Source organism: Gymnogyps californianus, chromosome 1 (genome assembly GCF_018139145.2).
Source record: "Gymnogyps californianus isolate 813 chromosome 1, ASM1813914v2, whole genome shotgun sequence".
In the NCBI taxonomy this organism is placed as follows: Eukaryota; Metazoa; Chordata; class Aves; order Accipitriformes; family Cathartidae; genus Gymnogyps; species Gymnogyps californianus.
Window position 1 is genome coordinate 184,933,150 of NC_059471.1, and position 13,497 is coordinate 184,946,646.

The window sequence follows — 13,497 nt, forward strand, 5'->3', positions numbered from 1 at the left end:
TCAACAACTATTTGCTGGCATAATCCTACATTTAAGAATTTTTAAGTAGCTTTGTACTTTATTGGAGTCTCTCCTGAAACAGTGAATAAAGTCAGAGTCACTCATCATATTTGCTTCATTACTAATTGATAAACCAGCGGCTTCAGATGATGCCATTCCATTTAATGAATTGCTGATGATCCCCATTGACTGCATCTGTATTGAAAACAGGAAAAGAAGTACAACTTGTAACTACACATACAACAAATCTTTAAAATAGTAGTGCAGAAGTCAACCGAGTCATCACGATGTTGTGCTGTTCCGACTCCAGACCGTTCACATACTTATTGAAGATAATGTAAAGCTCCTTACATAGAATAACATTGTCTTTTTATCTTAACGGTATCTATACAACCTTTAGACTAGCCTGAAATGATCTGATATACTAGTAATGCAAGAATACTGGGGTATAACTCCGTCTGAGTTTAAGTAGTGGAACCCCTGTTTGGTAATTGTTATTTCCTCGTGAAGTAATATAGCAAATCAGTCTTGAGATTTTTTTAGCCATTTAATGAGTTTTATGAAGGGAAGCTTCTAACGTGAGCGTTCACCAGTGCTGTTTAACCTGGTGAACTCTTATCGCCTCTTGGAGTAGGAGCTTCACAACAGAACCAAGCTTAGAATTAGTGTCTTACAGAAAAATACAGCTGTAAAATATTGGGACGCATTTGCATTATTTGCTTAATTTTTAAAATTATATATCTACCTTGTGGTATGTCCATAGTACAGAGAGGTCAAAACTTCAAAGCTTTCCTTCTTAGTAATTCTTTCAAAGGTGTTTCAGAAAAATAAAATCAGGTAAATATAGCAGAAGTGTGTAGCTAGTTTAGAGTTTGATGGCTTGCCTCAGTTACAGAATGAAGCAAACAAAGGTCAAGCTTTGAGGCTGAATACCTCTGAACTTTAAGGCCTTTTTAACCCAGAACCATGGCTGCACTTGGAAGATGGACTTTCCATTTGTAACTCTGAGTCACCCTAATAAGGGCTGCATTTTAGAGCAGGGTCCAATTCCTCCTATTCTAGTGATGAGCTGCTTATCATGTCACAACTTGTATTCCCCACCTGTGTTCATAAAGCTGAAAGGTCATCTACTAGTGTAAGATATTAGTTTATTATTCACTTTTTAGTGAAACAGACACCTTGGCAGTGTAGCCATTTCAGAGAATGGACACACAGCTCTCATTTGTTTAGCCAAAACTACAAATAAATTTATGTATGAATGCACAAGAAATACCAAGATCAGGACTTCTAGCTAGTAACGAGAAGACAGAAATGGAAATAACAAAAAATTACGTCCAATAATTTATATATCATCTGCCAGAATTTGGAATGGAGTTTTGAAATTGTTTTGTGACTGGCAGCTGACTTAAGCAATGCCACTGTTGTCTTGAAGAACTTATCCCAGCAAAAAATTGTTGCCTTAGGAAGGAGCTCTTTGCAGCAGACAGCAGTGATACTTGAATTACTTAGAATCTAAATCCAAATAAAACTGAAAACAATAATTAAGTATTTGTCATGGTCTACCCACATCTCCTCTACTGCCCTAGAAAAGTCAAGTCATCACTGGCTCATATATGAAGCTGTAAATGGCTCTAGTCTTTGTACTTGTGTCTTTCATATATTTCATATTAATAAAATATTGCTTTACACATACGGACATAGATGATGTCATCTACATATCTGCCAACCCATAAGCTAAGTCGCATCCTTTGACTGAAAAATTCCAGTATCTGTAACAAAGTCCAGCGTTGCTGGATCAGAGCCTCTGGTGGCATTAAGGCTATGCTATAGCCCAAGTGAGAGCAGACATTGCCCCCCCCCCCCCCCCGCTCCCCCCAGGTCACTCACTCCACATGAGTGGTATAAATAAAAGCTACATCGAAAATCTTGCCTTTTCTGTTACTTTCTCAACTCCAGTCTTCAGCTCGTGTACCATATTGCTTATTTGCTTAGCTTTGCTAAGGCTGTCATCAGGTAGCTCTTGATGGTGCTCAATATGCTGGTTAAAGTGGGAAAGTGGTTCTTTCCAGGCTTGCAAAAGTTTCAGTATCAAGTGAGTTAGTTCTTCTCTCTTATAAATTAAAACAGTAAAGAATTTCTCTGTTGGTTTGCAGCAGGTCATATGAACATGTTAGACAGTCTCACTGTGAAATCTCAGCAGGATTAAGATTTACATCTGCAATTCAGTAGTTTTCAAATACTCAGAACTTAAGGGACACTCTGTCTCTGGTTATTTGCTTATATATAAGCAACACCCAAAAGTTGTATTTGTCTTGCTTTCAGCTTTCTTAGACTCCTAAGCTCTGTAATACCTAAAATGGTGAATACAGCATTAGCAAAATGGTGGCGTTCCTGTCAAATTTACTTGGTACTGAAAAAGTTTTCAGGAACTCCTAGATGTCTCAAGAGCCCAAGAAGCCTCATCTGCACATCTCTGTTTGCTGGTATGGAAGTGCAGGTGTTTCCTCACAGCTGCCATGGTTATAGCTGTGCCAGTTAGAGGTTTGCTGCAGAGACACTTCCCAGAAGGTGCCTGGTGGTCAGGACGGTTGCTTCTCTAACAGAAACTCAATGGCCGTAAGACCTCTCTTGCAATGTAAGTTCAGAAGTAAGGTTGACTGGTTAACGCTTTCTAAAGCAGGCAGGGCCTCATTTCCCACTGCCCCTCCAGAGGAGCTTCTAAACATCTTGGGGGAAGCTCCTCACTCCATCACAACCAAAAAGCAAAATGTCAACATTCGTCTCCCTCTGTCTCCTCCTAGAGGCAAAAGTTTCTCCCGCTGCTGTATCCTCGACTTTACAATCTGCTTTTTCTCTGTCTAAAGAAACTCTTCCTGCTCTTCTCTAAACTAATAACGATTTTTTTCTCTTTGCCATTACATCTGTCTAAAACAATTTGCTGTTCTTTTCCCCTTACCTAACTGCCGATTCAGAGATAATGACTGTTATTTCTTTCTCTTGATTGCTTTTGGTACTTTGCAGTGACACTAATTAATTTAACTTACCTGTCACATGCACAGTTTTCTAAGTTTCTGTTCCACAGAGACTGCCACAACAAAATCAAAGGGATGCCTGTCTGTCAGTCATTTGGACGAAGTACTACTTCAATACCCTTACTATAACTAACAAATACAAATATGATCTGAGCATATGTAACCATATACAGCTTTTAAAATACAACAAACTAATGATTCCTATGCAATACCTCTGTGATGTGCACCTGCTTGGGGTCAAAACTTATCAGCTTCTTCAATCCAAACTGTTGATGAAGCACCGGAGGCATAAAAACCTCTCTGCCTATCTCCAGCCCGACCGGGTGAGGGACCACCGCAGCGTGATGGGTGAGACATTTAGGGGCTCTGACGGGACGGGGGGTATTTTCCCCTTTCTTCAGGGGGGGAGAAAGGAGGCGGTGTGACCCGCGGGGTCCCGCGGTGCCCCCCGCCCGCCGCCGCCGTCCCCCCTTACCGGGATTTTTTGGGCGTATTCTTTGCCGTTGGGGGTCAGCATCCCCGACGTGTGGCACCTCCGAGCGGGCTTCCCCAGCTCGTTGTCACGGGGAGGAAAGTGTTTTTCCTGTGGGGGAAGAAAACCTAAAGAGACACCGAGAGCACCCCCCCGCCCCGCCCCGCCGGCAGCCGCTCCCAGGGCGGCGGGAGCCCGGTCCGCGGCGGCGGGGCCGGCCCGGGACTCACCAGCTCGGCGTAGAGCGCCGTGGAGAGGCTGTGGATCCTGCCCGAGTGCCGGATCACCCGGTCGAAGAGATCGGCCACGGTCAGGAAGCGGCAGTCGGCGTCCCCCGGGGCGCAGACCAGCAGCCACAGCAGAGCCAGCGCCGCGGCGGCACCTGCGGAGAGCCCGGCGGCGTCGGGGGGCGCGGGGCGTCGGGGGCGGCCGCCGGCCCCGGCCCGCTTCGCTCCGCTCCGCCCGGCTCCGCTCCGCTCCGCTCCGCCGCCGCCCTCACCTGCTCGCCCCGCCGCCCGGGCCAGGGCCATGGCGCCGCGGAGCCCGCTGCCCGGCGCGGAGCGGCTGGGATCGGCCGGCGCCGGCGTTGCCTCCGCGTCCCCTATATATGCCGGGTGGGGATGTGCGTGGCGTGGGGGGGGGAATCTCCCGGTCACGACGGGTCTCTCCCTGACGTGCGCAGCCCGCGGCCACCGTGAGCAAGCCGCCCGCAGCGGGGCTCCCGGCTCGGCGGGCGGGCGGGCGGGCGGGAGCGTCCCTCGCACCGACGGGACCAGCCCTCCCCTACCCCCCCGGCAACCCACAGGACCCCGCAGAACTGGGTCTTCTGGGCGCTGTGGTGGGGCTGCTACTGACCCCCGCAGCGCCCGCCCGCCGTGGGGCCCGGGCTGCCCTGGTGTCGGTGTCACGGCCCCCGCCGTGGGCAGAGGGGGGGCGGCTCCTGTGCCCGCACAGAAGTGGCGTGGCCAGGTCTATACCAGCATGTCCGGTGCCGTCAGAAGGGGTAAGGCTGTGAGAACTGAGACCAGGTAAATAAACTGCTCTTGTCAGTGATAACGGGGGGTTTATACAAGGACAGTAATGGGCAACATGAGGTGTAGGAGAGAAGCCTGGCCTGATGACATCCATCTCTTAATCATCTCTTCTAATCACACGGTTAAGGTCAGGTCTGCTTTCCCTGCTCCCTTGCAGGTGGTCAGAGGTAAGACAGACCACTGAAGGTGTGATAGCTGGTGCCTGCACGCTTGGTGGTGCAAGCGTGCCTGAAGATGGTTGGTGATGTCCCATGTGGCTAAAAGGTTAAGGGAGTAAACACAGCAAAGCACTCAGATCAGGATCCCCAATGGGGTGCAAGTCCTATGGACTCGGTTGCTGTCCTCAGTTTCTGGGTGTGAGATCCTGAGCAACCCTGCAAGATACACGAGGAAAGTTGAGATGTTTGTCGTGAGGCTCATGACTGCTGACATGTCAAACTGGGAGCTGCTTCAAGCTGACCAGCAGGGAAACCTGAGCACAGGGTCTTACTGCTGTGTTTTCTGGGTTTTGGCACCCTACCCCTTTGAAATCCAATGGGAACACCTCAGGGTCCAGTAGAGCTGGAATCAGGCACCTTCTCTGCCTGTGGGTATTCAAGCTGAGGTTGGCCAGGTGACTGCCGTAACTGGTGGCTCTTAAGACATGGAGAATGAGTCAGCTCTGCCCTTCTTGTTGAAGGTTTTCACTGCCAAGGGAGCAGCCTGCTTAGAAATGAGGATACGTCTGACATGAAATTGTCATCTTTCCTCTGTGACTACCCCAGCCGCTATGCTAGAGGCATGTATCTGTTTTCTAGCCCCTGAATTCCAATTTCCTTTATGGAAAATGGAAGGACCATACCTCCACCAGAATGATGAAGACCATCGCTCTCCCCCACCTTTTAAGGACAGCTGGGTGCCTAGGACCCCTTCTGGAGGTGGAAGACGTGAGTCTGACTAGCTCTCGGCCGAGGAGGAAGTGACCTTGGTCACCTACGCTCTGTGTGGATACTAACAAATTGGTAGAAAACAAGTAGAGGCAGATACTTCTCTAGCCAAATCTTAAAAGTAATTGCCATCTGCCACTGCATTCTGCATGAAGTCAAGTGGCATTTCCAAAGGATTCACATTTTGAAAATAAGAGCTGCTCCAAGGAGTCAGGTGTCAGTTTCTAGGCTCTGAGTAGGTGTCTGCATGGCTATCCACTCCAAAGCCTGTCAAAGCTGACACATTTTGGGATGTGCACAGATTCAAAACATCGAGAGGTGAAGAACTTTAGTGCTGAAAAGGCCAGCAGAAGTCACTGCTAAGTAGGGTCCCCCATTTGCATGCTTGTGCTCTCTGCCTGGGTTCTGTTTTCCTTGTTTGCATCTGTTTAAGGATTTGGCTCTTTGTTAACAAGGCAGATTTTTAAGTAGGAAAAAAGAGAGATTTTCATTTCCTTTTGCCCAAAGGAATATTGAAAAGATAGCACGAGAAGGACTATTGAGATGTCTTTCCCACACAATCTACGTTGCCTTCATTCATACAGACATCTCAAAGGAAGGTTATTTCTCTCTGAGAGCTACCCACAAATAGCGTGTCCTTCCAGGGAACTTGTCTTGCTATGATGTGCGCTGAGCTAGCTAGATTTGATGTAGTTAGGTGACTGCAATCTCTGAAAACAATTCATGTTTTTCTTGACAGAGTTGGATCAATATAAGCAAATACTAGAAATCTCACTACCGGACTAGTCCACATGCTCCTCAGCCTCTACCAGCAATGCAGCTTAGCCAGCCCTTCAAACTGATACATCTCTGAACACAACAGACCAAACTCACTTCTCTAAAATTCCCCGAAGTCCCTTCTAAAGGTCGATAGTGCAATGGGTCCATAAGATACTTTTTATCCCTCATTTTTTGGAATTTCTAAAATCAGTTTTAAAAGCAGTTCATTAAGATGTGCTTAATGATCTACACTATTCAGCAGAGGTTGTTCTCATTCTCTTGCCTCTGCTTTATCTCTAATGAATAAAACAATGCAGTTAATTTCAGCGGTTAGAGCTGCTGAGCCAGTTCTTAATGGAGATCATACAGTAAGCCTTGGCAATAGCTCTGAGCTCTTTGGTAGCTGATAAAATACTTCTGGCTTGTGGTCCAACTGAAGGCTTGGAATATTAGTATTATTTCTGATAATGATCAGAAAATGAGCAATCATGCATATGAGAGGATCTGAAAAACATTGTTAGTGTGCATATGGGAAGCACGTGGATCAATGACTTATTTTTATTGGCCAATAGCCATTTTCTTTTGGTTTTCATGTGTCTTGGAGAAATCCTGACATATGCAAATCTTATCCTAGAAAAGGTTCCTTAAAATGTTAAGGCAGTTTTTGAGCTTTGAAGGAGCTGTGAACTTGCGCTGTGGAAAATGTAAATGACTTGCACAGCAAAAAATGCAATACAGCTTAGAGGAAAGAATCCACAGTAAATTGTGAAGTTTTTTTTAAGGTTCCAGTTTCTAAAATGAATGATGTTTTCTTAACGAAAGATATATCAATGTTTAAGAATTGTTTTTCCTGGCTCTTCACTGATATTTTAAGTTTGTAGATGACACCAAACTGGAAGAAGTCACTTGCATTTTAGAATTCAACATGATCTTGAAAGTTAGAGAAATGGCCTGAAGAAAGCAGGGTACAGTTCAGTAAAGAAAAATGCAAAGTACTATGCTTAGACAGGAGCTTAGACTGCCCAAATACAGAACGAGGCAGCAGTCGAACAGGAGGGGATCATCGCTTGTAGGAAATAACAAGCTGAACCTAAGTCAGTAGTATCTTACTATTGCTTTGTGTTGTTTATTTATTCATTTGTTTTGCAATCTGGGGTATGTCCTTTGAAATGCTGTCTGTGAGATATGCAAAGGAGTTCTTCTGCCATACCTTGCGTTCGTAAGGCCTCCAACTAGAATACTGTGTTCAGTGGTCGACATCCATTTCAAGAGAGATATGAGCCAGATGGAAAGAGCCTGGAGGAGAAAAGCAAGAATGATCACAGGTTAAAAAACCCCATGGCCTACAAGGAAAGACTGAAGGAACTGGGTTTGTTTACTCTCTAGCAGGGAAAGACGAGGCAAGGATACAGTTTTCAGATGTACAGAAGGTAGCAGCAAAGAGGAAGGGACTCGATTATGCACCACATTCATTATGGACACAAGATATAACGGGATTAAACTGCAATAAGGGAGATTTAAATTAGACATTAGAAAGAACTTCTTAATGGTTAGGAGAGTTAAGGACTGGAACAGATTGCTCAGGGACACCATGAAAGCTCCGTCATTATCTAACCTTTCTTACAAACTTTCGAACACTTTTCAGACAGTCAGCAGTGGTGTTCATCCTGCCGTGGGCAGGAGGGTGAGTGGGCAACATCAGACCTCTCCCCCTTCTAGCCTGCCAAAGTTTTATAGTGCAAGACCAACTGGAGTTCATTATGTATTCAAAATCACCTGTAAATTTACATCATGAAGGATTAAAAGGTGAAATGAAAAGGTTTGTTTCAACCAAATGCTGTCCACTATAGATTTGCCCTCTTATAACATAGCAACAGGCACATTTTACAGCTCAAGAAGGGACAAGTCACACACTTTTGCTCTGAAAGTTGGTAATACGAGCTCTCGAATAAACCAATATGGAAATTATGTAACCTGGATCTTACAAGTGAGATGAAAAAAGAGCTGACTACCCACTTAAAGGAGTCAACCATTTTCTGAAGGCTGGATCTCAGATCTATGGTTTTTCTTAGTTCTGGAAACAAAAAGGCATACTTCTGCTTTTACCACTTCATGTAGAAGTGTTTGGCTTTTCTCTTACTTCTAACTTCTCTGCTCTTCTCTCTCTCTTCTCATGAAAAGAGCTGTGTCCAATTCAGTGTCTCCCACTCTGCATTCATATACTAATCACTTTATGGTTTCGTCTTGATTTGGATTGCTCTTGGTTGTTGCAGTCTTGAAAATACAAAGACATAGACAATAGAAGGTAAGTAAGAACAGATAGTATTTTCCATTGGATCAGTTGATACAGCTGGAAAAAGTGGAAACAAGCTTTCAGGCAAACATGAACTTTTTCAGAGTGAATCTGAAAAATTGTCTGTTTGCCCAACTATCCATTTTTTAAAAATGAATTGTAAGCAAACCTCGTCTTGCTCTTGGTTGTATATTTCTCACCTTTATATCTTTCTTCTCCTTCCTCTCACTCTTCACAGTGTAAATATTCTTTAGTCCCCTCATCTTAAAACAACAGTCCTTCACTCCATTTGTCTCTCTGGGCAAAATCCTTCCTCACCCTCTATCTCTTTTAATAACTCTTCACTCACTGAAAAGTTGTTTACATTCATCAGATAGATTTCTCTCCCTTTTATGCTCTTTTCAGTCATGTTTCTCTGTTTTGATCTTCACTGACTCTGCTTTTGTTTATATCTATAATGACTTACACAGAGAACCCTCCCCATCTCTTCTCCAGTTTTATGTGAAGGCTTTACAGGAGTCTGTCTCGCATTTTACAATCTCATCAGCAAAAGCAAAAATTGAGCTACTGCTTCTTACTGCCACTTGGAGGCCTGCCTTGCTGCTCCATATTGGTCTCCTTATGTCCAAACAGAAATCGCAGATTGCTTCTTCAACACGTGCTTTTGGGTGCTTGGCTTTCAGCTCAAATGTAAAAGAGCTAAAGGAAACCACAGCTCCCCCCCCCCCCCCCCCCCCCCCCCCCAAGCATTTTCTTTTCATTCTCTGTGCACCTCAGAGAGCTTGAACTGGAGATGTGCGTGTGTTTGGTATGTATGCTGGTGAGTGCTTGCTTCAGATCCATGGCATTCCAGAAACGGAGTTGGGTTGAAGACGGGCCTAGGCTGCTGGAGCTGCTTTCTGCATTCATCGTGTTAATTTGCAGAAGATGGTTCAACAGAATAAACTGTAGCACCCTCAGCTCTCCTACCACAGTCCCGCCTTGTTCTCTCCTGCATGCTCTTGCTTATGCCCTTACTCTGACCCAAGGAATAACGTCCATGAAAGATCCGATCCTCTTTTCAGCACTCTGGAAAACCAGGTATTGAAATAGGAATTTTTCCTGAGGAGGGCCAGGTCTTTATGGGACAAATTTCTAAAGGGAACGATCTTGTCATCCTTTATTTGCAAAATACTAAAGAGAAATGGGTGTTCAGAGCACGCAATGTGATTCTCTTCCAGTCATGCAGGATAGGATTTCTCTCCTCCAATTTTAGGCATCTAGAGTTTAGAAACGGGCACCTTCTGAGGTTGATCTGGAGATAGGTGCCCATCACTAATCTCTGGTGGTGCCTGGTTTTGCCTGTTTACTGTCAGGGGAGTTTAGGCTGATGAGTACAGACTAAGTTAGGGCAGAGGAATCTCATTTTCTGTTTGCAAATGTAGTCCAGGAGCTGGTGGATCATGTGCTTGACACATCAAGTGGAGCAGGAGTGCTGCTTCTTCTGCTACTCCTCTTCTGGACAGCCTGTTACAGATTTTGCGTGTTTGCCTCCTCTGGGGCTACAAAGATTGTCCATAGGAGCCAGCAAAACATCCTCCTTACTATTTGTGACAGTGATGGTAGCAAACAAGTAGAGGGAAACATGTTTTTGAAATATCTGCTCTATTCCAACCCTCTGGAGAAGATTAATTCTTAGCTGATCTGCTGACTACTCATCAGAATGAAATGCTGTGCTATTTTAGGGAAGACCTGTATGCACATAAAGTAAAACTGAAGATAAAAATGCAGTTAGAAATTCAGATACTTTAAGTTTTGGAGCCCTTCATTATACATCCTGCTAAACAGGTAGAATCAACTGTGTAAGGATGGATTGGGGTCTATGTGGAGTGTCTGAGCAAAAAATTGCCACGTTATAGAGATATTACTGTAAATCAATGATTTCCACCATACTAAGCATCACACAAGTCAAGTGGAAAAATCAGTGTCTCAATGTTTTATTTATGAAGTGATGTTTCTTTTGGATATTGTTTCAATTTATTTTTTAAGAGGAGAACATTTCTATTCTCATCTCTGTTGACTTTAGTGGGTTTGCTTATATGTGTGAATTTAGTTCTACCTGATAGAAGATTTGTTTAATATTAATGATTTGGAGGGACTGATCCAATCACAGGAAAAGGTAGTTTCTATGAAAACTCTGATCTTCACTGAAACTTGAAAGGGTAATATGCCCTATGAAATCTTAACTTTGAATTTTAGATCCTTTTCTACACAAATTTTTGTTTGTGAAATTTAATTATTTCAAATTTCAGTTATATATTTTATATTAGATTTTGTATATTTCAATTTTACAACACTTCAATGTGGCCTGGAGAAACAAACTACTGAATTTGAACATGAAAGGTAGAATCTGTAACTAAAATACTTAATATTATTTAGACAATGAAACCTTAGGAGAAAATAAGCTCTGCACTCTGGGATGTACAATTCCATTGAAGAAGGCACTTACTTATAAATGTAAAATATTTCTAAAATATAAAAATAAAAGAATATAAAAGTACATTTAAAAAAGAGAAAGGCGTGATTGAATCCTACTATTTGAATATTTACAAATGATCTTATTGCCTAAAAAAGACAGAGAGATGAGGTGTCATATTTTACTAGCTACAGATTTTGTGAAATGTTTCAATGGAACTTCATTTTCCTTTAAACCGCTATAAAAGAAGCCAGTCTTCTCAAAAGAAGCGCATTCTAACTATAAAGGTGCATCACCATCCTTCCTACTCCTTACAGTGTCCATATTGGATAGTCTGTATAGTACCTCTGATATGCTATGACAATACTAAATATTTCAAGCTTAGCCATGTTTCTCCTGATATGAAAAGGGTCACTGCTGTGTCAGCAGGATCAGTAGTGGCATGGTTAAGAGATGTGTTAAATTTTAAAGGAGATGGACTTGTATTTGGAGCAACCTTTTTTGAACATAAAGATAAAATTATACATTTAATGTTTGTAGGTGCATCAAGCAAAAATGCATTCTTTAGCTCATGATCAGAAATTATTTGGTGATAAGTTTCAGGCAAAGTCATTACCCGAGTTCTGAGAATTTTAAGGAAATAAAGATATCTCCATCACACACTGGAGGCAATCTCAAGGCGATGCCCTATTGCCCACTGAAATCTCTAATCGGCTTTGGCTGACTTTAATAAACACTGGATTAGACCATCATGCTGGTATAGCTCCACTAACTTTGATGAATTTACTTTTGGTTCACACTGGTGTCACAGAGACGGGGTTCAGGTCCTGAGTCTGTGTTACTGATAAGCGTGCACAGTTGAAAATGAACTGTAACCCTTGGGGTTACTTCTGTAATACCCATCTGGAAAAAATAGATGGTATGTCCTCTGTTGAGGAAATCAAATTATTTAGAGCATTTAGTGAACTAGGGAAGGAGACACTAGCATTACCCTATGCCCATTTTGGTTTTTTTCAGGACTGTCCACAGATTTGAAGTGATGCTTCATTTAAATTGTGACTTCCCATCTGCCACCATATTGAAATCGCCATTGTAGAAGAGAAGCATGTCAGAGGTACCAAAGGTCCAAGTTTTTCATGAGTGTAGTATGGACATAAGTTAAGTGCAGTTCATTTAACATCTGGCTAGTGCCAGGTGTTGCCAGGCTGTGTCTTCCCCACTGGCATAATATTTTACAGCATAGAGTAGCTGGCAAGATCTCAAGCTTTGCTTTTTTATAGCAGGACTCATGGGCAAAATGACATAAATATAGGAGTCCTCCATTTTGACAAATACTTTGTAATTTTTGCTACATTCTTTACATATTCTCAAATATTATAAAGAAATTTGTGAGTATAAAATGCTCCTTACTGCAGCTGAAAATACTAAGTATGCTATGGAATCTTCCTTCGTGCTCCTCGTGCATAGAAGCATAATAGCCTTTAATGACATGACTGAATGGTATTTTTTTCACATGATTTCTGCTTGGTTTAGTATACTGTATTCAGCTGAATAAGCAGCTATTGAGTTTTGTTTTTCTCTTGTTCACTGTGTGCTCCCATGCCTTATTTACTGCATACTGTTCAAACCCATTCTGAATACACAATCATTTTCCTCGTGGATTCTTTCTATTGCTCTTGAATATCTGTCTGTTCACAAGCATTAATTAATTTGTTATCCCAGCATATTCCTGAGGTGAGGGATGCTATCATACCCATTTTACAGAGAAGTGAAGAGGCACAGTGAAATTATGTACTCTTTTGGATAGTCAATTTGTGATGCAAAGGACATGAATAGTACTTGAGGAATAGCCTCACATCAGATTATGAAAAACTTCATATATAAGTACTACCTTTACTGAATGCAGATGTAAAAATCTTTTGTTTAGGTCCCAGTTCTGCTGTTCTCAAGATCCATTTCTGCCCCCCCCCCCCCCCCCCCCCCGGGAAAAAAATACATAGTTTCATCCAGCTCTGCTCGGAACCTCGCGGTCTGTTTTCAGACTTTTTTCTTTTAAGGTAAGAAATTGATAGCAGTGGTAAGTTGTCATTCATTTGTGGGGAAGGGTAAAGATATTTGCTGACACTAAGGTGGCGCTAAGTGAGACCTCGGAACATTTTGTTCCATCTCAAGTTGTAAAGGGGCTGTGCTGTAGTCGGATACAACTGATCTCCATTTCAGTCTTGTCTGTTTGGTACTGAGACACTGACACACGGTAAGTATTCCCTTCACCAAATATGCCTAGTATCTGGATATTTTCCCCAGTTCTCCCCTGCCTTCTTGTTTTGAGATACGTGTTCAACTTGTTGCATCCTTTCTTCCTACCTCTTCTAGCAGTCTTTCTCCTCAAACTTAGCTTCTAGTTATCCCATCTGCCCCATAACCTGTCTTCATTAATCCCTAATCTTCATTCCCTTCCTTGCACCAGACTGTTTGCCCCATTCTATTTGCCTTCTCCCTAGTCAGGCCTGAAGCTTGATAGGACAT

The 13,497-nt window shown here is 43.1% G+C and overlaps 1 protein-coding gene across 1 annotated transcript; it reads right to left on the reverse strand.

Moving 5' to 3' along the window:
- Positions 1–4,034, reverse strand: LOC127029704 (prolactin-like). Its single transcript, XM_050915478.1, has 5 exons — positions 4,004–4,034; positions 3,735–3,886; positions 3,508–3,615; positions 1,931–2,110; positions 1–195 (listed from the first exon to the last, which is right to left on the reverse strand). Exons 1-5 carry the CDS (start codon positions 4,032–4,034, stop codon positions 1–3), a joined length of 666 nt encoding a protein of 221 aa, XP_050771435.1.
- Between the last annotated feature and the right edge of the window lie 9,463 nt (positions 4,035–13,497).

Excerpts from the sequence above, each read along its gene's own strand:
- LOC127029704 (XM_050915478.1), bottom strand. The coding sequence starts at position 4,034 with ATGGCCCTGGCCCGGGCGGCGGGGCGAGCAG. Across the intron at positions 3,887-4,003 it reads CCGGGCGGCGGGGCGAGCAG|GTGCCGCCGCGGCGCTGGCT; the intron begins GTGAGGGCGGCG and ends GGCTCTCCGCAG. Across the intron at positions 2,111-3,507 it reads AATACGCCCAAAAAATCCCG|AGAGAAGAACTAACTCACTT; the intron begins GTAAGGGGGGAC and ends TTAATTTATAAG.